General features: G+C 42.2%; 1 protein-coding gene across 3 annotated transcripts in view; it reads right to left on the reverse strand.

Moving 5' to 3' along the window:
- Positions 1-22,477, reverse strand: part of ARHGEF9 (Cdc42 guanine nucleotide exchange factor 9) — a 659,595-nt gene that overhangs the window by 5,117 nt on the left and 632,001 nt on the right. For 2 of the 3 annotated variants that reach the window (XM_077475005.1, XM_077475175.1), the window contains one exon: positions 17,541-17,609. In XM_077475005.1, coding sequence (XP_077331131.1) covers positions 17,541-17,609 — 69 coding nt within the window. Of the gene's footprint in view, positions 1-6,622; positions 6,799-17,540; positions 17,610-22,477 lie in introns of those variants that run through there. The other variant, XM_077475090.1, reaches the window with a different exon arrangement.

Genomic DNA, 22,477 nt, shown 5'->3' on the forward strand with positions numbered 1-22,477 from the left:
TTTTGTTGCCACCTTTGGGGAGATTTCACTTTGCCGTCTGTCCTACAGAAACAACAGAAAGTGATGCCCTGTACACACGGTCGGAAATTCAGACGGAAAAGGTCCGATCAGATTATATTGTCGGAAAATCCGATCGCGTGTGGACTTTTTTCCGTCGGAATTTCCGACGGAAAAATTTGAGAGCAGGACCTCAAATTTTCCGACAGCAAAATCCGATCTGACTTTTTCCGATCGTTTGTAGAGAATTCCGATCGGACAAAGTGCCACGCATGCTCAGATCAAATTACGAGACCAAAGCTATTGACTACTAGCCGCAACGTAGTCCCGTTGCAACGAACGAACGTCATCACATTCCGAACGATCTGATTTTCCGACAACTTTGTCCGACTGTGTGTATGCATCACCAGTTTGGGCCAAAATCCGTCGGAAAAAATCTGATGTTGGAATGTTCAACTGTGTGGACGGGGGCTGAGAGGAAAGTTCACCAAAGTAAGGAACAAACATTATTGGAGAGATGGTATTAAAATAAGTGTCCCTATTGGAAGATTTTTCTACTTCTCCTGTTAGTAACTCAGAATTTTGGATTTTCTCTTACTTTCACTCCCAGTGACAATGGACAAATATTAACATCCCTAACAGGGACTCAGAGGGCAATAAAGGCCTAACGACAAAATAGTAATACATGAAGGGCTCCTTATGCTGCGTACACACGATCAAATTGTCTGGCGTACTTAGTCCGATGAAACCCATTTCACCGGACAATTTGATCGTGTGTGGGTTTCAGCGGACTTTTCCAGCGTGAAGTCCGGCGGACTAAGAAAGTATTTATGCACTCCAATCTTCCCGTCGGACTTGGGTTTCAGCGGACAATACGTTCGTCAGTGTGCTAGTCCGGCGGACTAAGAATGACGCATGCTCAGAAGCAAGTACGAAAAAGGAAGCTATTGGCTACTGGCTATTGAACTTCCGTTTTCGAGTCCCGTCGTACGTGCTGTACGTCATCGCGCTAGCAAACGCCGGACTTTCTGTGTGTCCGTGTGTGGCCAAGTCCGTTCGGTAGAAAGTCCGCCGGACTATCCGCCGGATTGTATGTCGGACTAAGTACGCCGGACAATTCGATCGTGTGTACGCGGCATTATAATAAAACACACAAATAACTCATTACATTACTTTATTACATGTATATAACCCATTTAAAAATCTAATTACCACCATAAAAACACAGTTCTTACCCATACATAAAAATTGTTACTCAACAACCAACTCACATACAGTACATTCACATATTTCGATATACAGTGTATACAGTAAATATTATATCTCCATGTATCAAAATTTTATTGCTGGAGCATTTCAGTTTCTATGCATCCAATAGTGGAAATAACATAACGCGCATTTAACTTTCAAAGAAAATAGCTTCCGTTATTGATAAATCTATTGCAAAAATCGTAAAAACTTTTATCTTGGTACTGTTTGCAACAAGCGTAATATAAGAAAAAAGCAAAAGAAAGAAAAGAATTAACAATTTTCTCAGATGCAGACATATCAAAAATGGCCAGATGCTTAGTCGAATAGTGAATTCCATTGCACAGAGCAGATTATAACCTGCTGGATATATCCTTTACATCAGGGATATGCAATTAGCGGACCTCCAGCTGTTGCAAAACTACAAGTCCCATCATGCCTCTGCCTCTGGGTGTCATGCTTGTGGCTGTCAGAGTCTTGCAATGCCTCATGGGACTTGTAGTTCTGCAGCAGCTGGAGGTCTGCTAACTGCATATCCCTGCTTTACATCATACCCACCATTTGGAGGTACCATTTTCAAATCACCGCTGGATAAAGGCCCCGGTTGGGTAATTGGCTGCAATCTCATGAAGCTTGCCTTGTGGTAAGCGTGCATTTTGAATGGTGTTAGCACATTGTTTGCGGTGGAGGAATTTGTCACTGATTATTCATCTATTTCTGCACACTTGCTTACCAGTTACCAGTGTATGTTTTCATCACTTACAATTTAGTGCAGAGGCCTCCCTCATATTTTGTTTCTCTTCTGGTTGAATGTTCTTAACCTATTGTTTTAAGCTATTTTGTCAATTGCTTCACCAAACAAACAGATTAGCTCACCTTGTAAAATAATCTATCCAGTTTAAAATTGAAACAAAAGGCAAAACATTTGTGTTTTTGTTTTCGGCTCCCTCTGTTCCCAGCTGCATAAGAGCTGAGGGGAGGAGAAGAAACATTACACTGAGCTTCCCAGTGAATGGCTGTGCAGGGGATGGGCATGTCAGGACAAGTCTGATCATAAAAGGAGAGCAGGCTGAGTTTCCAGCACAGCTAATGTCTAGTGTGGTCAGTTTTTATAGGAAAGCAGAAGGACCAGCAGGAACACCAGAGATTTCACATAAAGGAAGCAGTACAAAGAGAACAGGATATTTTCTCATACAGATACATGGTAAAGCAGGCACATACTATGAATATGAAATGCTGGGGTAACTGTTATCATTATGCAGCAGGTGTTGGTCTCCTGGGCTTTCATCAGCCCCATCTACTTCTTTTTCCAAAAAGCCAATGCTGGAGCCCATACATAAACTGCAGAGTTTTTTTAATTAAAAATCAGGAGGTCCAGCATACTACAAAAAGCTAATATGTTTTAGCTTACAAAGCCTTGTGCCACGTACACACGACCGGACTTTTTGACAGCAAAGGGCCGACGGAACCAGTCCGTCGGACAATTCGATCGTGTGTGCGCTCCACCTTTGCTTGCCAAAAATCCGGCGGACTTTAGAAATAGAACATGTTTTAAATTTTCCCACCGGAACTCCGCCAGACCAAGAATTCCATTAGTGTGTATGCTAGTCCGACGGACAAAAACGGACGCTAGGGCAGCTATTGGCTACTGGCTATGAACTTCCTTATTCTAGTCCGGTCGTACGTCATCACGTTCGAATCCGTCGGACTTTGGTGTGATTGTGTGTGGCCAAGTCCGTTCATTCGGAAAGTCCGTTGGAACTCTGCCGAAAGTCAGTTGGAAAGACCGTCGGACCTAGTCCCTCGAAAAGTCCGGTCGTGTGTATTGCTCGTATGGTCAAAAGTTCTCAGTCTATTGTGTTATGCTACGTACTTTTCTGGTCAATTGTTTTTAGGCTATTTTCTCTTAGGATCAAAATGTTAAGGACTGTTACATTTTCCATGTGAAAGACAACTTAGGTAACAGAAAATAACATATTGCACATATTAAAATGTTATGGGTATTATTCATGACTTTTGCTGCAAAGATATGTACAGTTTTATTAACACATGCCAAGTTGCAAACATGTGTTCAAGTGAAAAGATTTGTTCCGACTTTCGTCATTAAGGGGTTAACCTAAAACATATATATATATATCTATTTTTTTTTTTTTTTTTTTTCTATAGCTCTTTTATTAAGAAAATTTTGTTTTATTTTTTTACTTATTATTTGACTTTTCTTCTACCATTGTTAACCAGAGGGCAGCATAGATATTGGAGAAATCATTTGGGAAATGAGACATAAAGGCAACATAATAATGAGATATTATGAATGTGAAATTAATTATGTTTTCTTTGCTTGGAGTGTGTGAAGAATTAGTATTTATCTTAACCACTTCAATACTGGGCACTTAAACACCTTCCTGCCCAGACCAATTTTGAGCTTTCAGCGCTGTCGCACTTTGAATGACAATTGCGCGGTCATGCTATACTGTACCCATTTTTTTTCCCCACAAATAGAGATTTCTTTTGGTGGTATTTGATCACCTCTACGGTTTTTATTTTTTGCGCTACAAATAAAAAAATACCGAAAATTTTGAAAAAAAATATGTTTTTTTTTGTTTCAGTTTCAAAACTTTGTAAACAAGTACGTTTTCTCCTTCACTGATGGGCACTGATGGGGCTACACTGATGGGCACTGATAAGGCGGCACTGATGGGCACCAATGATGTGGCAGCAATGAAGTGGCACTGATGAGGTGGAATTGATGGACACAGATATGTGGCACTGATAGGTGGCACTGATGGGCACTGATAGGCGGCACTGATGGGCGACACGGATGGGCACTGATAGGTGGCACAAATTGGCACCGATAGCTGGCACGGATTGGCATGGATGGGCGGCACAGATGGGCATGGATGGGCAGCACAGATGGGCATGGGTGGGCACTGATAGGTGGCACGGATGGGCACTGATAGGCGGCACAGGTGGGCACTGATAGGCGGCACAGGTGGGCACTGATAGGCAGCATTGTATTGTTATACTGTACTAATGGATGCCAATCAGTGCCAAACAATAATGCATGCCAATCAGTGATGCCCATTGTGGGCACTGATTGGCATCCATTATGGGCACTGATTGGCATCCATTGTGGCACTGACTGGCATCCCTGGTGGTCTAGGGAGGATTACCTTTTGCTGGGCATCCCTGGTGGTCTGGTGGTGTCCCTGGTGGTCCAGTGTGGGCATCCTCGGGGGGGCTGTGCTGATAATCGATCAGCACAGACCCCCCCTGTCAGAGGAGCAGCCGATCGGCTCTCCTCTACTCGCGTCTGACAGACGCGAGTGAGGAAAAGCCGATCACCGGCTCTTCCTATTTACACTGTGATCAGCCGTGATTGGACACGGCTGATCACGTGGTAAAGAGTCTCCGTCAGAGACTCTTTACTGAGATCGTAGTTGCAGGGTGTCAGACTGACACCCCGCAACAACGATCGCCGCGATGCGCGCCCCCGGGGGCGCGCAGCGGCTCATAATCCTGATCACGTCATATGACGTCCGATCAGGATTATGCAACCACTTTGCCACCGTCAATTGCCTATAGGGCGGGCGGCAAGTGGTTAAACACCAGAATAGATGCCGTACTTTATGAAAATGGCTGTGCATCGACGCTCCCCATCCAACCTGAAAGAGCTTAAGAGGTCCTGCAAAAAAGAATGTGGAAAACTGCCAGAAAATAGATGTACCCAGCTTGTAGCATCATACTCAAAAAGACTTGAGGCTGTAATTGGTGCCAAAGGTGCTTCAACAAAGTATTGAGCAAAGGCTGTGAATACTTATGTACATCTGATCTTTTTTGTTTTTTATTTTTAATACATTTTCAAAGACTGTAAGATAACAAAATGTGGAAAAAGTGAAGCGCTGTGAATACTTTCGGACATAATGTATTTGCAGTTACTAATTTTATTTTTTATTATATGAAATATTGATGTTTCCAGAGAGTATAACTAGGACATTCTCCTAGAAAGAAAGGGAAAAAAGAATCATTCCCAAGTGATGCCGTCTTTTTTTTTCCAGTAGGAAATTAAAGTTTCATTTAATACATTCCGTGCTGCCAAGTTCCTTGCTGAACACGTGAGCGCCACGTGCCTCCTGTTTTCATGCAGCGAGCAGCTGCACCGAGTATTTCTCCCTAATAAATATTGCAGGCTGTTCATGTGTCTGAGATCACATCACGGAGGCAAAAAAAAATGGACAACCACAGCTTACACCACTGGGATTGTCACCCCTACAGGAATATACAGTGCATGCTGCTGCAATACAAATATATGATGCAAGCTTGAAAACTGGTTTCAACACATTCTAATGGATTTAGGTAAACGCACATTTAGATATTCTCTTACTTCTCTATACCAAATGTTCACATTTGATTATTATTAAACAATGGAAATATAATCATGGTAAATTCTGAATGCAAGCTGTTTTTTATGGTAGCAATTTTTCCTAGCAATAAAATCACTCCAAAGTAACACTGCAGTCTGGTATTCTAGGTGATATAATGAATGGCACAAAGTATAGAGAGCTTTTAGTATTCAGGAACATCTTCACAACTGATTAAGTCTAGGTTCGCACCTACGCAGCTGTGTTTGATGCCTTTTTTTTAGGCACGTTTTTCAGTGCATTTTGCATTTTGAAACTAGCGTGCATTTTTGCATGCAGTTTACATCCATTTTGTGTTTCCCATTTTTTAATGTATTTTCTCTTTAAACGCACTGTAAAACACATTGCTGGTTGCTAATGAGGGAGCCGGGAAGCCGGCCGCCACGTCCTTAGCAACCGAAGAGTCATCAGCTGTCAGCGGGGGTCCATACCAGGCCCTTCGTGTCTAGTGTGAATTCGGAAGGGACCCCTCAATGCCAAATTTAAAAAAAAAACTGTGTAAGGCCCCCCCCCCTCAGGATCCATACCAGACCCTTATCTGAGCATGATGCCCGGTAGGTCAGGAAAGGGGGGGGGGGGGGCGCTCACTCGTCCCCTCCCTTTCCTGACCTACCGGGCATCATCACCCTCCTGAATCATACCAGGCCGCATGCCCTCAACATGGGGGTTATGGGTGCTTTGAGGCAGGGGGGCTCTGCGCCCCCCTGCCCCAAAGCAACTTGCTCTCATGTTGATGAGGACAAGGGTCTCTTCCTGACAACCCTTGCCTGGTGGTTGTCAGGGTCTGCGGGCGGGGGGCTTATCGGAATCTGGAAACCCCCTTTTACAAGGGGACCCTCAGATCCTGCCCCTCCACCACCCTATGTGAATGGGTACATCGTATCCAATACCCATTCACCAAAAAAGTGAAAAGGTAAAAAAAAAAATAAGAGCAAGTTTTTGGTAATTCCTTTATTAGTAAAAAAGCTCTGAGCTGCCATCTCTCCCGATGTCGTCTCTCCCAGTGCCCTCGACTTTATCCACCACTGTTTTCTCCCCGAGCTGTCATCTCCCGGCATCTTCTTCTTCTACCACCTCCTCGCCTCCTCACGTCATCACCACTGTCTTCTTCTTCCTCAACGTTGCCGGTTACCCACTAAAAAACAAAAAAAGATGGTCTTGACACGAAGCTGTCGTCCTACGTTGTTATCTCCCCACTCTCCGGTGCCTCTTATATAGGCATGGGGTGTGGCCATCCAATAACGTCGCACGGAGAGCCTGCCCCTTGTAACATGCGATCTCACATGTCACACGGCTCTCCGGGCGACGTCATTGGATGGCCACGCCCCATGCCTATATAAGAGGCACCGGACAATGGGGAACATAAGAATGCAGGAAGACAGCTTCGTGAAAAAAAAATGCTTTTTTTGTTTTTTAGCAGGTAACTTGTGACGGCGAGGAAGAAGAAAAAGATGTCGGTGACGATGTGAGGAGGAGGAAGAAGACAATGAAATTGGGAGATGACAGCTTGCGGAGAAAATGTCGGCGGAAAAAAGCCATGGCACCAGGAGAGACGATAACTGGAGAGACTGTGGCTCAGAGCTAGTTTACTAATAAAGGAATTGTCAAAAACTGGTTCTTGTTTTTTTCCACTGCTTTTTTTGGTGAATGGGTACATCAACAAATGTACCTGATACCCATTCACATAGGGTGGGTGTTTTGATACGCCCCCTGCCCGCAGACCCCCAACAACCACCAGGCAAGGGTTGTTGGGAAGAGGCCCTTGTCCTCATCAACATGGGGGCAAGGTGCTTTGGGGTGGGGGGGGGGCTGGTATGAAGCTGGGGGGAACCCTACACCCTTTTTTTGCTAATTTTTTTGCTGACAAATTAAAAAAATAATAAAAGTCAACTTTCAGCAGGAACCCTGCTGATAGCTGATGACTCTTTGGTTGCTTTATTTATACATTTATACTTTATAATATTTGCTAAAATAAAAGACAAATGTGCATAGACTCCAATTTAACCGGTTCCCGACCTGCGCACGCCGATGTACGTCGGCAGAATGGCACGGGCAGGCATATTGGCGTACAGGTACTACCAATCTTCAATGCCGCCCTGCCATCACAAGCACGCTGCCGGCGGCACACTCGCGTGCCGGTCGGGACCCCCGTGAGTCCGGTCGCGGGTCCCGCGGACTCGATCGCCACGGGCATACCCGCGATCGTCTCACGGGGTGGCTGAATGGAGGAAATGCCATGTAAACAGCATTTCCCTATTCTGCCTAGCAACTAGTGACGCTGATCTCTGCTCCATGTGATCAGTGTTCACTAAATGAAAGCCCAGCCCCTCCCACAGTTAGTAACACACCCCTAGGAACACTTAACCCCTACACTGCCACCCACTGGTTAACCCCTTCACTGCCAGTGTCATTTACACAGGAATCACTGCATTTATATAGCAGTGATTATTGCATAAATGACAATGGTCCCAAAAATGTGCCAAAAATGTCTGATGTGTCTGCCGCAATGTCGCAGTCACAATAAAAATCGCTGATCGCCGCCATTACTAGTAAAAAATATAATAAAAAATTATTAATAAAAATGCCATAAAACTATCAGTATTTTGTAAATGCTATAACTTTTGCGCAAACCAATCAATAATTGCTTATTGTGATTTTTTTAACCAAAAATATGTAGAAGAATACGTATCGGCCTAAATTGAGGGAAAAAAATGTTTTTTTATATATTTTGGGGGGATATTTATTATAACAAAAAGTAAAAAATAATGCGTTTTTTTCAAAATTGTCGCTCTATTTTTGTTTATAGCGCAAAAAATAAAAACCGCAGGGGTGATCAAATACCACCAAAAGAAAGCTCTATTTGTGGGAAAAAAAGGACATCAATTTTGTTTGGGAGCCACGTCGCACGACCGCGAAATTGTCAGTTAAAGCGACGCAGTGCCGAATTGCAAAAAGTGGTCTGGTCTTTGACCAGCAAAATGGTCCGGTCTGTAAGTGGTTAAACAATGTCCCCCCCATACATATTTATAGGGATGTTCTAGCTGTCTGGTGATTTACAGAAGTACAGAACCCTAGACAGAAGAGCTCATTACATTGCGTCTACATAGAGTAGCTTAAATTACAGCTGCAGTCATGAGAAAATGAATCAGCTTTAGCCAAAGGACTTTCCCCAAAGATCCCAGTTGTACAATAAAACCAGCATGTATTATTACCAGCAATATGCTGTCACGTGTGTTCACTCAGAGGAACGTTTTGTGGTTTGCCAGCAGAGTTCCCTTGCTTCACGCATCATGCGTGTCATTACACTGCAAAGTGCTGTCTATACAGCTGATAATACTTAAACCCTTTAGTGCCATAGGGACATGGAGTTCAACTTAAACAGTTAATCTAACAGAATGCTTCCTTAGAAGGTGATGACATAAGGGATAGTTACACTGCAAGCGTAGGGGGAAATGTAGGTACTACTGAGACTTGTAACAAATAGCTGACAGTAGGTTCTTCTGACCTTAATTGTTTAGATTGAATCCATACCAACACCAGCAAGGAATTACAGCTGAAAAAAAAAAAGTAAAACCAAATTTTTGATTACACAAACCTATTAGCACAGCCATGGATTAAAAATCCAGCTGTGTTCACCCCCACCCTTTCACTAAAGGCCCCCACTACTTTGAAGCATCCCTGGCAGGCTTAAAAGAAAAGACAAACTTACATTTATTTTTTTAAAGAGGAGGGCCATTTAAAAAAAAAATAATTTTAAGTCAGCAGCTGCTGCACACTGCAGCTGCTGACTTAAAGCGGGATTCTGCTCTTTTTTTTTTTTTTTCTTACCTGTGTTACAGGTGGGCGACTGCTACCTTCGCTTAGCATCCACGTCCGGCGTTTTTTTGACCCCCGGCGCGACGATTCTTTTCCTCGGGATGACTTTTAAAAAAGTGCTCTGGCATTTTCCATTTTAAGTGTGGGCGTCTGAAGCCCACAGGCATTTACTTCCTGTATATCGATGACGCTCGGCTCCCAGCATGCTCCGCTCCATCTCGCACATGCTCAGTGTGCAATGGTGGTAATGGCAGATACAGCTGCCTGCCCACTTTAAAAATGGCAAATTCGGACACGCCCTCGTCACGTGACTGGCATCCTAACGAAATCTCACGAGATTTCGCAATTTCATTGTCCCCCCATGGATTCTTGGGAAATTTCCCAGGGACCATTGCGAGGACGATAACCACGCCTACTCCCACGGGAGGACAACCAGGAAGTCAGCAGAAACATCTGAAATAAAAGGTAAGTAAAGAATATTTTTTTTTTTCAGGGTTCATTTAGGTAAGTATTCTATCTTGTGATTTTAATAATATGAAGTTTAATTTTTAGGTACCAAACCGCTTTAATAAGCCGAATTACCTGTCCAGGGTGCCAGCGATGTCGGCCGCCAGAGGCCGACCCGTCCCTCGGCTCTCGGGTCCCGGCGCCGCCATTCCTTCTAAGGGAAACAGGCAGTGGAGCCTTGCGGCTTCACTGCCCGTTTCCTACTGCGCATGCGCGAGTCACGCAGCGCTTTGTGAATGGGACGCGCCGTGTTCTGGGACACACAGTTCCCAGAACACAGCGCGACCCATTACCCAGAAGACAACGCGACGAGGAGAGAAGAAAGAAGATCTCCGCGGAGGAGGAAGAGGAAGATTAGGATTATGTGCCTAGCAACAGGCATTTCTGGTAAGTAAAAAAAATATTTTTTTTTCATTTTTTTTGTAATTTTTAATATTTTTTTTTTTCAGGGTGGCTCTCCACTTTAAGGTGCCTTTGGCCAGGTCCAATGACATCACAGGCCATCTTTGTCCTCCTTTGTTTTTACCAGGCAGGGAAGTGGTTAAAGCGTGTTCTTCCTATGAGTCCAGGATGGAGGGTAATGCCTTGATGCACTGGGCTTATAGAAAGTGGGTTGAAAGATGCTGGGCATCACTCAAACTGAAAGAGATCAGTAAGTCTGGACCGGTAACCGGACAAGTAAAGAATGTAGAGCTGCTTTTTTTTTTTTTCAGCTGCTGTCTGAATCTTTTTATTGGCTGATTTCACAAACTATAATTAGACTTTAACCACTTCAGCCCCGGACCATTTTGCTGGCCAAAGACCAGACCACTTTTTGCGATTCGGCACTGCGTCGCTTTAACTGACAATTGCGCGGTCGTGCGACGTGGCTCCCAAACAAAATTGATGTCCTTTTTTTTCCCACAAATAGAGCTTTGTTTTGGTGGTATTTGATCACCCCTGCGGTTTTTATTTTTTGCGCTATAAACAAAAATAGAGCGACAATTTTGAAAAAAAACACATTTTTTTTACTTTTTGTTATAATAATTATTTCCCAAAAATATATAAAAACACATTTTTTTCCCTCAGTTTAGGCCGATACATATTCTTCTACATATTTTTGGTAAAAAGAAATTGCAATAAGCAATTATTGATTGGTTTGCGCAAAAGTTATAGCGTTTACAAAATAGGGGATAGTTTTATGGCATTTTTATTAAGAATTTTTTTTTACTAGTAATGGCGGCGATCAGCGATTTTTATTGTGACTGCGACATAATGGCGGACACATCGGACATTTTTGACACATTTTTGGGACCATTGTCATTTATACAGCAATCACTGCTATACAAATGCACTGATTCCTGTGTAAATGACACTGGCAGTGAAGGGGTTAACCACGGGGTGGCAGTGTAGGAGTTAAGTGTTCCTAGGGGTGTGTTACTAACTGTTGGGGGCTGGGCTTTAATTTAGTGAAGTAAAGTTAAGGGGAAAACACTGCGCTAAAGTTAAACGTATATAAAAGAACGGCCTCAACAGCCAAAGATAGCAGCTAACACTAAAAACAAACAAAGTTCAGCAAACAAAAAGGAAAAATTTGTGTAGCGCTTCAATAGTAATAAGTGTAATCAACATAAATGAAAAGAATAATCAAATAACAAAAATCATATAGTTAATATAAATAATTCAAGGAAAGAGTCCATAAGATGGGCACCAATTTCACAATAAAGCTGGTATGGAAATGACTGGACCGTCATAAGGCAAAAACAGATCACGCTAGGCAGATGTGTTCATGTAAGTCAGCTTGTCTGTAAACGTCAAAGAGGGTAGATAAATACTTCTTACCAACTCTGTTGGACTCACACAGTCGTATGACAGTTGAGTCTGGAAAGGCTTGAGGTCCCAATCTGGGACCAAGGGGTATATGGAGGGAGGTCCGTTGGACTGGTGGAGGAACTTCAAACGGCTGTATGCTCAATGGTGTGTTTCACGGATGGAACATCGAGGTAGTTTGAAATCCAGCTCAGACGCGGCCCATTACACCGATACTCCAATCACCCCAAGTGGGGAGGAAAATGTTTGGGGGTTTAGACCAAAAAGAAGAGAAAAAAGAAAAAAGAGCTCCACATGGTGCGGGTCAGACGGTATAAAATGCGAATTTATTGAAGTCAAAAAGTTATTAATGACTTGGTGATCACAAAAATAGAATAAAATAAAGTTAAAAGCAATGTAGGGTGCCAACAGCTCGCCCAACGCGTTTCGACATAAATGTCTTCGACAGGGACATGCCCCTGTCGAAGACATTTATGTCGAAACGCGTTGGACGAGCTGTTGGCACCCTACATTGCTTTTAACTTTATTTTATTCTATTTTTGTGATCACCAAGTCATTAATAACTTTTTGACTTCAATAAATTCGCATTTTATACCGTCTGACCCGCACCATGTGGAGCTCTTTTTTCTCTTCTTTTTGGTCTAAACCCCCAAACATTTTCCTCCCCACTTGGGGTGATTGGAGTATCGGTGTAATGGGCCGCGTCTGAGCTGGATTTCAAACTACCTCGATGTTCCATCTGTGAAACACACCATTGAGCATACAGCCGTTTGAAGTTCCTCCACCAGTCCAACGGACCTCCCTCCATATACCCCTTGGTCCCAGATTGTGACCTCAAGCCTTTCCAGACTCAACTGTCATACGACTGTGTGAGTCCAACAGAGTTGGTAAGAAGTATTTATCTACCCTCTTTGACGTTTACAGACAAGCTGACTTACATGAACACATCTGCCTAGCGCGATCTGTTTTTGCCTTATGACGGTCCAGTCATTTCCATACCAGCTTTATTGTGAAATTGGTGCCCATCTTATGGACTCTTTCCTTGAATTATTTATATTAACTATATGATTTTTGTTATTTGATTATTCTTTTCATTTATGTTGATTACACTTATTACTATTGAAGCGCTACACAAATTTTTCCTTTTAATTTAGTGAACACTGATCTCTGCTCCAATCACATGGAGCAGAGATCAGCATTGCTAGTTGCTAGGCAGAATGGTGAGATGCTGTTTACAACGGCATCTCTCTGTTCAGCCGCCCCATGAGACGATCGCGGGTACGCCCGCGGCGATTGAGTCCGCGGGACCCGCGACCGGACTCACAGGGGTCCCGACCAGCACGCGAGCGATGGCAGGGCGGCATTAAAGATTGGACGTACCTGTACGCCAATATGCCTGCCCGTGCCATTCTGCCGACGTACATCGGCGCGCGCTGATCGGGAACCAGTTAAAGTAACCCTTTATATTTTGAATTTTTACACCATTTTTAAACCATTGTCAAATATGAACTATTCAACTTATTAACAACCTATCACTTCATAATCAATGAACAAAATGCTCCTGATAGCATCCAATATGCAATTATTTATCCAGTGGGTGCATACAATTTTGCCTCACACAACACAGAGAAGGTAAAGATAGACTAGTGATTACTATGACATGCAAGACTGCTGACTGCATGCCAGCAAAAATAAATGCTATGTAAACCATAACACCCCTTTCACACCCCCGTTCTGATCAGGTTCGCCTGATCAGATGGTCCATTCACCCCTACGTCTGTTTACACCCTTCTACCTCCGATCCAATCCAGAACAAATGGAAGGGGATACGTCCTCCTCCACGTAGGTGGGTCAGATTACAGGTAGTCGGGTGTAAACAGACAGTGCCCATTTACATCCAGCGGCCCATAGAGCATCTGTGCCAGCTCTGCAGAAACTGAGTGGACATGGACCTGTCATCTGCCCAATCTGCTCAGATAAGCAGGGGATCAGCTGACAGATCTGCTGATCAAAACGGAAGGCGCCCATGTGAAAGAGGCCTAAAAAGGAACTTACGCTATTATTTCCCTTTTGTCTGTTAAATATATACTATTTAAAAAAGTCTGTCTACTGTAGATGTGTTTGGTCAAATGAAAAAAATATCTGTAGACCTCACACATCCTTATTACCTACATTGTTCTGAAGACTACATGGCCAGGTCTGCCTATGTTTGGCAGCCCACAGATGAATGTTTTTTTTTTTGTTCAACCAGCGGCTTGAATGCAAAAAAAAAATAAAAATAAAAAAAAACTGATTCGGTTCTCCCCATTCACACACTCGGTGAGCTATCTTCCCTGCTGAGCTATTGTATTCTGACAGTGGGGACATTTACTCACTATCAGCATACGCTGATATATATATATATGTATAGATAGAAAGAAAGATAGATAGATAGATAGATATAGATATTAGATATCTATAGATATCTATATATATATATATATATGTATATATATATATATATATATATATATATATATATATATACATATATATATATATCAGAGACCATATTAAATCTGAATGCAATTTAACAAAAATCCAAACAGTCTATTTGCAAGATTCAAACAACTTCACCCTGGAGTGATAAATTACAGATTAATCTGCTGTTGGCATGGTAATCAGATTACTGTTTTTGCTACTGTATAGTGAAACCACTAAACCCAGTAAGTTTAAACAATGGGGCAAAGCTATCAAGAGAGATTATGACTATTACAAAACATCAACAGTCTAGTAGGATCACTTTACAGAATATGTGAACCTTTAAATCAGCATTCTGTCCCTGCAGCATTTTTTTTTTAAATAATTAAAATGTCTAAAAGATGGATTTCAAACTGTTCAACCAAGCTAATATAGTATTTTAGGCCTCTGGCGTTCCTTGTGCTCTTTTTGCAAGTGCAATGGGTTAAACCACAAAGACTGATGGCTGACACCAAAGAAAGAGATGGCCATTACAGATGCTCGTAGCAAGTGATGCCGCGTACACACGACCGGACTTTCTGGCAGAATAGGTCCAACGGAATCATTCCGTCACATAGTCTGATCGTGTGTGGGATAGTCCGGTTGTTTGTAAGTCCATCGCAACTCTGTCAAAAAGTCAGTCGGGAAGACCGTCTGGCCTTTTCTGCCAGAAAGTCCGATCGTGTGTACACAGCATTAGAGACATAAACAGTTATACTCTAAGGCAGTATTTCCCAAGCTGCTGACCATGGGCCAGATGCAGCCTTTTGGGGCACTATTCCTTCCACTGAACCAATGATGGGGCACTATTCATTTCACTGACACCAATGATATGACACTTCTTCTGACATACTTCTCTGGCTTACAGCAGTGATAGGGCATTATTCCTCTCAATGACAGCAACGATGGGGCACGATTCCTCCTTCTGGCACCATCAACAGAGCACTATTCCTTCCACTGGCACCAATGGTGGGGCACTATTCATTTCACTGACACCAACAATGGGGCATTATTCTCCTTCCTCTAACTGCAGGCAACACAGGATTTTTTAATCCTATTGCTCACCAACCATGAAACATTTTTTACACCAGACCACTGACACCAGATAATTTTATACTCTTACTGGCCAATATTTTGCCCCCTCCCAAGGTCTGAAGGACAGTAAAGTGTTTACAAAGTTTGAGGAATCCTGCTCTATTTTATCTCTTGGCTGGATTGGGAAGTAGCACTGAGAAACCAGAGGCCTGGAACATTATTCTACCTGGACAGACCAAAGAGAGCGCAAGAATGACCTCATCAGTGTGCTGCTGCTCCTTGCCCAATCAGAAGGCAGAGACACTGCAATTTTTCTTACAGTGACTCAACAGTTGGCTGTGTGCCATTATTATGATTTCTGGTGGGTTAAGTGTAATGTTGAAATGTACACATGAATTAAACTAACAGCTATAACAGTATATGCATTTGGATTCTCAGATTATGATATAAATACAGTGGTGTGAAAAAGTGTTTGCCCCCTTCCTCATTTCCTGTTCCTTTGCATGTTTGTCACACTTAAGTGTTTCGGAACATCAAACCAATTTAAACAATAGTCAAGGACAACACAAGTAAACACAAAATGCAATTTGTAAATGAAGGTGTTTATTATTAAAGGTGAAAAAAAATCCAAACCATCATGGCCCTGTGTGAAAAAGTGATTGCCCCCTAAACCTAATAACTGGTTGGGCCACCCTTAGCAGCAACAACTGCAACCAAGCGTTTGCGATAACGTGCAATGAGGCTTTTACAGCGTCCTGGAGGAATTTTGGCCCACTCATCTTTGCAGAATTGTCCTAATTCAGTTACATTAGAGGGTTTTCGAGCATGAACGGCCTTTTTAAGGTCATACCACAACATCTCAATAGGATTCAGGTCAGGACTTTGGCTAGGCCACTCCAAAGTCTTCATTTTGTTTTTCTTCAGCCATTCGGTGGTGGACTTGCTGGTGTGTTTAGGATCATTGTCCTGCTGCAGAACCCAAGTTTGTTTCAGCTTGAGTACACGAACAGATGGTCGGACATTCTCCTTCAGGATCTCTTGGTAGACAGCAGAATTCATAGTTCCTTTTATCACGGCAAGTCTTCCAGGTCCTGAAGCAGCAAAACAGCCCCAGGCCATCACACTACCACCACCATATTTTACTGTTGGTATAATGTTCTTTTTATGAAATGCAGTGTTCCTTCTACGCCAGATATACTTGGACACACACCTTCCAAAGAGTTCCACTTTTGTCTCATCGGTCCACAGAATGTTGTCCCAAAAGTCTTGGGGATCATCAAGATGTGTTGTGGAGAAATTGAGATGAGCTTTGATGTTCTTTTTGCTCAGCAGTGGTTTTCTCCTTGGAACTCTGCCATGCAGGCCATTTTTGCCCAGTCTTTTCCTGATGGTGGAGGCATGAACGCTGACCTTAACTGAGGCAAGTGAGGCCTGCAGTTCCTTGGACGTTGTTGTGGGGTCTTTTGTGACCTCTTGGATGAGTCGTCGCTGCGCTCTTGGGGTAATTTTGGGCGGCCGGCCACTCCTGGGAAGGTTCACCACTGTTCCATGTCTTCGCCATTTGTGGATAATGGCTCTCACTGTGGTTCGCTGGATTCCCAAAGCTTTGGAAATGGCTTTATAACCCTTTCCAGACTGATAGATCTCAATTACTTTCTTTCTCAATTGTTCCTGAATTTCTTTGGGTCTCGGCATGATGAGTAGCTTTTAAGGATCTTCTGGTGGACCTTACTGTGTCAAGCAGCTCCTATTTAAGTGATGCCTTGATTGTGAACAGGTGTGGCAATAATCAGGCCTGGGTGTGGCTAGAGAAATTGAACTCAGGTGTGGACAACCACAGTTATAGTATGTTTTAACAAGGGGGGCAATCACTTTTTCACACAGGGCCATGATGGTTTGGATTTTTTTTCACCTTTAATAATAAAGACCTTCATTTACAAATTGCATTTTGTGTTTACTTGTGTTGTCCTTGACTATTGTTTAAATTGGTTTGATGTTCCGAAACACTTAAGTGTGACAAACATGCAAAGGAACAGGAAATGAGGAAGGGGGCAAACACTTTTTCACACCACTGTATGTAGTCCTGCTTTAAAAATATTTCTAAATGCCTCACATTTTGAGAACAAAGGCACAATAAATTAATCATCGATACGGTCAAATTTGATGTTACAATAGACTTGCTCAAGCAGCTGCTTTATACAGAGGCCATACCTTTCTGCTTGCTCACTTTACGCACAGTCATTGCCGCTTGCCTCTTCTGGTATTCTGAGATTTCAAAACCTGAAAAAGAGACAACTAATTTCATAATTACAAAACCACATATGACCCTCTAATAACTTTCACAGAAATGTAAATGCAATGCTAAACAATTGACAGATTCCTTTTTTATTTTTACAATGTTTAAAACAAGCCAGTGCAACTGATCACAAACATTCTTGAGACTACATATACAGGATTGTGAAAAAAGTTTTAGGCAGGTGTGAAGAAATGCTGTTAAGTAAAAATGTTTTCAAAAATATATAATTGTAATTGTTTATTTTTATCAATTTACAAAATGCAAATTAAGTGAACAGAAAAAAAATCTAAATCAAATCAATATTTGCTGTGACTATCCTTTGGTTTCAAACCAGCATCAATCCCTACACTTGCAGACTTTGTACACTTGTACAAAGTCAGGGATTTTGTAGGATAAGAGTCAGGTGTGTGGTTAACTAATTATACCAAGCAGGTGCTAATGATCATCAATTTGAACACAGCCATTAACTGAAACAGAAACAGCTGTGTAGGAGGCTTAAGACTGGGTGAAGAACAGCCAAACTCTGTTACTAAGGTGAGGTTGTGGAAGACAGTTTTATGTCACAGATCATACACCATGGCAAGACTGAGCACAGCAACAAGACACAAGGTAGTTATACTGCATCAACAAGGTCTCTCCCAGGAAAAGATTTCAAAGCAGACCCCACCTCCCATCTTGAAACCCCAAGATGGGCTCTTTTGAAAAATCACAAAGAAACGGGGAACACTGAGGGGCTGTAGTGGTTGGCCAAGGAAACTTAATGCAGCAGATGAAAGACACATCATGTTTACTTCCCTTTGAAATATTTGGCTGTAGCAGGAGGCAGTTTGTGCGCCAAAGGGAAGTGAAGAGTGATGGAGGTTTCCTTGCAAGTTTAGGGGCTGCTTTTATGCAAATGGTGTTGGAGATTGGGTTAGGATCAATGGTGTCCTCAATGCTGAGAAATGTAGGCAAAGGGTCATTACAACAAATAATAATTTGATTTGGACTTCTCATGTTCATTTTACTTTTCATTTTGTTCATTGATAAAAATAAACCATTAACACTTCTATTTTTGAAAGCATTCTTAATTTACAGCATTCTTTCACACCTGTCGAAAAAGTTTTCACGGTGTAATATATATATCTTTTTTTTTTTTTTACCAAAAAATGGGGCAACCCTGTCTGATTTTTTTCTGCTGGTTAGTAAGCAGAAGTTTTTTTTTATCTTAATGCACTCTATGCATTAGGATAAAAAAAAGCCTTCTGTGTGCAACAGCCCCCCTCAGCTCCCCTAATACTTCCCTGTGCTCCATGTCAATCCAGCAATGTTGCGAATGCTCCTCCTTGGCTAAGACTGAAGCGAGGCGCCATTGGCTCCTGCTGCTGTCAATCAAAGTCAGTGAGCCAATGAGGTGCGTCAGACCACGGATCCTTGTCTAAATGGACACTTGGAGTTACGACTCGGCTCGGGTGCTCCCACAGCAAGCTGCTTGCTATGGGGGCACTCAACAGGAGGGAGGGGCCAGAAGTGCCAAAGAGGGACCCGAGAAGAGGAGGATCTGGGCTGCTCTGTGCAAAACTACTGCACAGAGCAGGTAACTATAACATGTTTGCAATTTTTAAACAAAAAAGCCAAGACTTTAATATCACTTTAAGAAAGGAGAAAGGAGAGAAGCTTCAATGGTGTTAGGAGGAAGTTGATTTTTAAAGACTTCCTTCTTTAAAAAAAAATGAGACTTTAGTATCACTTTAAGGCCGACCATTCACAGAGCGAAAGCAGGAAAGAAATTTGCTAGATTTCCCCATCAACACAGTGTTGATACAGGAATCCCTTCTGCTGAGCCATTGTCTTCTCCTGGAGTGGAAGCGGGGGAAGCTAGGGGCTAATTGAAGGCAAAAACTAGCATGCTGGTTGTACCCAAGTTGATCGATCAACTTGGTACATTCAGCCTGCCCATACACGGTTCAAATTCACACCGTGTATGGCCTTTCTAATGCAGGCCATACATTGTCGAATTTCGAACAAATTTTCTTTTCAAAATCAGAAAGTTTCTTTTTTTTGTGATCCGATGATGCCACCATTGATTTTCGAAATTCGGCCGACCAAGCCTTCAATTTCACCTCATGTTGCTACAGAAAATAATTTTATTGGCCGGGAATCTTCTTTCTTCTCCGTAAATTTTCTTTTCATATTACATTTCTCGCACGATTCTCCCATCAGTGATTAGAAAATTGTTTGTTTTTCAAAAAATTTCCAACATGTCCGATTCCTCAAATTTGATTTCCGCACGAAAATCGGCTGTTGCTGCAGCCCACTAATGGTGCGAAATTCGTACGAAAATTCTTAGATACGATTTTCGAAAGAAAATTCTTTAGAAATTCAAACCGTGTATGGCCGGCATTAGTAACACACACATATCTTGTTCCTCCCACAGCCTGCGATTAGCGAGTAAAATGACAAGCAGCACACTGATGAGCTCAGAGCTCTGCTGTACAGAGGATTACAAAAAACTTGCTTGCATTTAACCACTTGCCGACCAGCGCACGACGATGTACGTCGACAGAATGGCACGGGCAGGCAAATGGGCGTACATGTACGTCCCTTTAAATTTGCCACCCTGCCATCGGGAGCGCGCCACCGGCGGCGCGCTCCCGCGCTGGTCGGGCCCTTCGTGAGTCCGGTCGCGGGACCTGCAGACTCGATTGCCGCGGGCATCCCCGCGATCGTCTCACGGAGCAGCCGAATGAAGAAATGCCGTTGTAAACAACATTTCTCCATTCTGCCTAGCAACTAGTGATGCTGATCTCTGCTCCATGTGATTGGAGCAGAGATCAGTGTTCACTAAATGAAAGCCCAACCCCCCCACAGTTAGTAACACCCCTAGGAACACTTAACCCCTACACTGCCACCCCCTGGTTAACCCCTTCACTGCCAGTGTCATTTACACAGGAATCACTGCATTTATATAGCAGTGATTACTGTATAAATGACAATGGTCCCATAAATGTGTCAAAAATGTCCGATGGGTCCCCCACAATGTCGCAGTCACAATAAAAATCGCTGATCGCTAATCGCTGATCGCTGCCATTACTAGTAAAAAAAAAATAATAAAAAATTATTAATAAAAATGCTATGAAACTATCCCTATTTTGTAAACGCTATAACTTTTGCGCAAACCAATCAATAATCGCTTATTGTGATTTTTTTTACCAAAAATATGTAGAAGAATAAAACTGAGGGAAAAAATGTTTTTTTATATATTTTTGGGGGATATTTATTATAACAAAAAGTAAAAAATAATGCGTTTTTTTCAAAATTGTCGCTGTATTTTTGTTTATAGCGCAAAAAATAAAAACCGCAGGGGTGATCAAATACCACCAAAAGAAAGCTCTATTTGTGGGAAAAAAAGGACGTCAATTTTGTTTGGGAGCCACGTCGCACGACCGCGCAATTGTCAGTTAAAGCGACGCAGTGCCGAATCGCAAAAAGTGGTCTGGTCTTTGACCAGCAAATTGGTCCGGTCTGAAAGTGGTTAAACACACTTAATTCAAGTTGTATTAATGAATAGAGCGCTTCATTCATTTGGGTATTTTATATCTGCCCAGATTTCAGCTTTAAAACTATTTATGGATATTCTGATGTTTTTCCTTTTACAAAAGCACTAAAGCATTCAATATTCATATGTGCACGGTCTGAAAGTGTATCCTGCATGGAAAAAACAAACCAAACTTTTTAACATATATTCAATTGAATCCCTTAGCTGTGTAAATTATGTGTGATGCCTAAAAACATTACTTGTATTATGCCAGTAGAGAGAACAGTTTGGTCCTGTCCCTACATGTTCTTGACTACATTATGAAAATCTTAGTGTTAGATAGTGCTAAACTCCTGGAGTGCTGATGACGTAATGTGTGATATCAGCAATCTATTTTCTAGCTCTAGACAACAGGTCCAGTTTATTTAAAGCTCTGTGAGACTTCACAATCCGTGCAAGAGAGAAGAAAAAGGATATACTCTATGTTTATGCAGTGTGCGAAAAAAAAAAAAAAAAAAAAACAATACAGAGATATGGCTGCTTCTACTGCAGAAAAAAATCAGGAAATATCTGGACCAGATTATGGCAATTGCAAACCTGTTATGTAATTACATTAAGACAAAGGGGATTATATTAAAATAAAGTGTTTTTTTTTTTAAATTAGATTATATTGTAGTCTGTTTACACTTTAAGAAATTAAATGCGAAACAATATTATCAGCCTCAAACAGAGTGCATTTGTAATAACATAGCTTTCATCCTCAAACATTTATAGCCAGTAATCAAACTTATAACTTCTAAATTAGTATTGACAAGCAAAGAGGTAAAGTACCCTCCTCGGTTGAATTACAAATGGATTTCAGTAGATGTGGATAAAAAACAGGCATTGCCATTATCCCACTAACTACCTCTACCATGCATTTCCAGTTCAACATAAGGCCTACTTTCTCTTGTGTGCAATGCATAAGGTCAATATAGAAGGTGCTGTCGAAATATTAGGGCATCGGGCACATGGAGCTGGACATAAAAGGAAAACTCACAACAGGAACAGGAACATGGAGGCTGCTAACTTCTCCCAAAATGCATTATGTCTTAGCCCTTGTACACACGGTCGGACATTCCGACGGAAAATGTCCGATCGGACCGTGTTGACGGATAATCCGACCGCGTGTGGGCTCCATCGGACTGTTTCCGTCGGAATATCCGCCCGACAAAGTTTTAGAGCTGGGCTCTAAAACTTTCCAACAACATGATCCGATCGGACTTTGTCCGATTGTGTGTAGAGAATTCCGATCGGACAAAGTGCCACGCATGCTCAGATCAAATTCCTAGACCA

Source organism: Lithobates pipiens, unplaced genomic scaffold, assembly GCF_037356315.1.
Source record: "Lithobates pipiens isolate NorthernLeopardFrog02 unplaced genomic scaffold, aLitPip1_a1.2 Scaffold_1, whole genome shotgun sequence".
Lineage (NCBI taxonomy): Eukaryota > Metazoa > Chordata > Amphibia > Anura > Ranidae > Lithobates > Lithobates pipiens.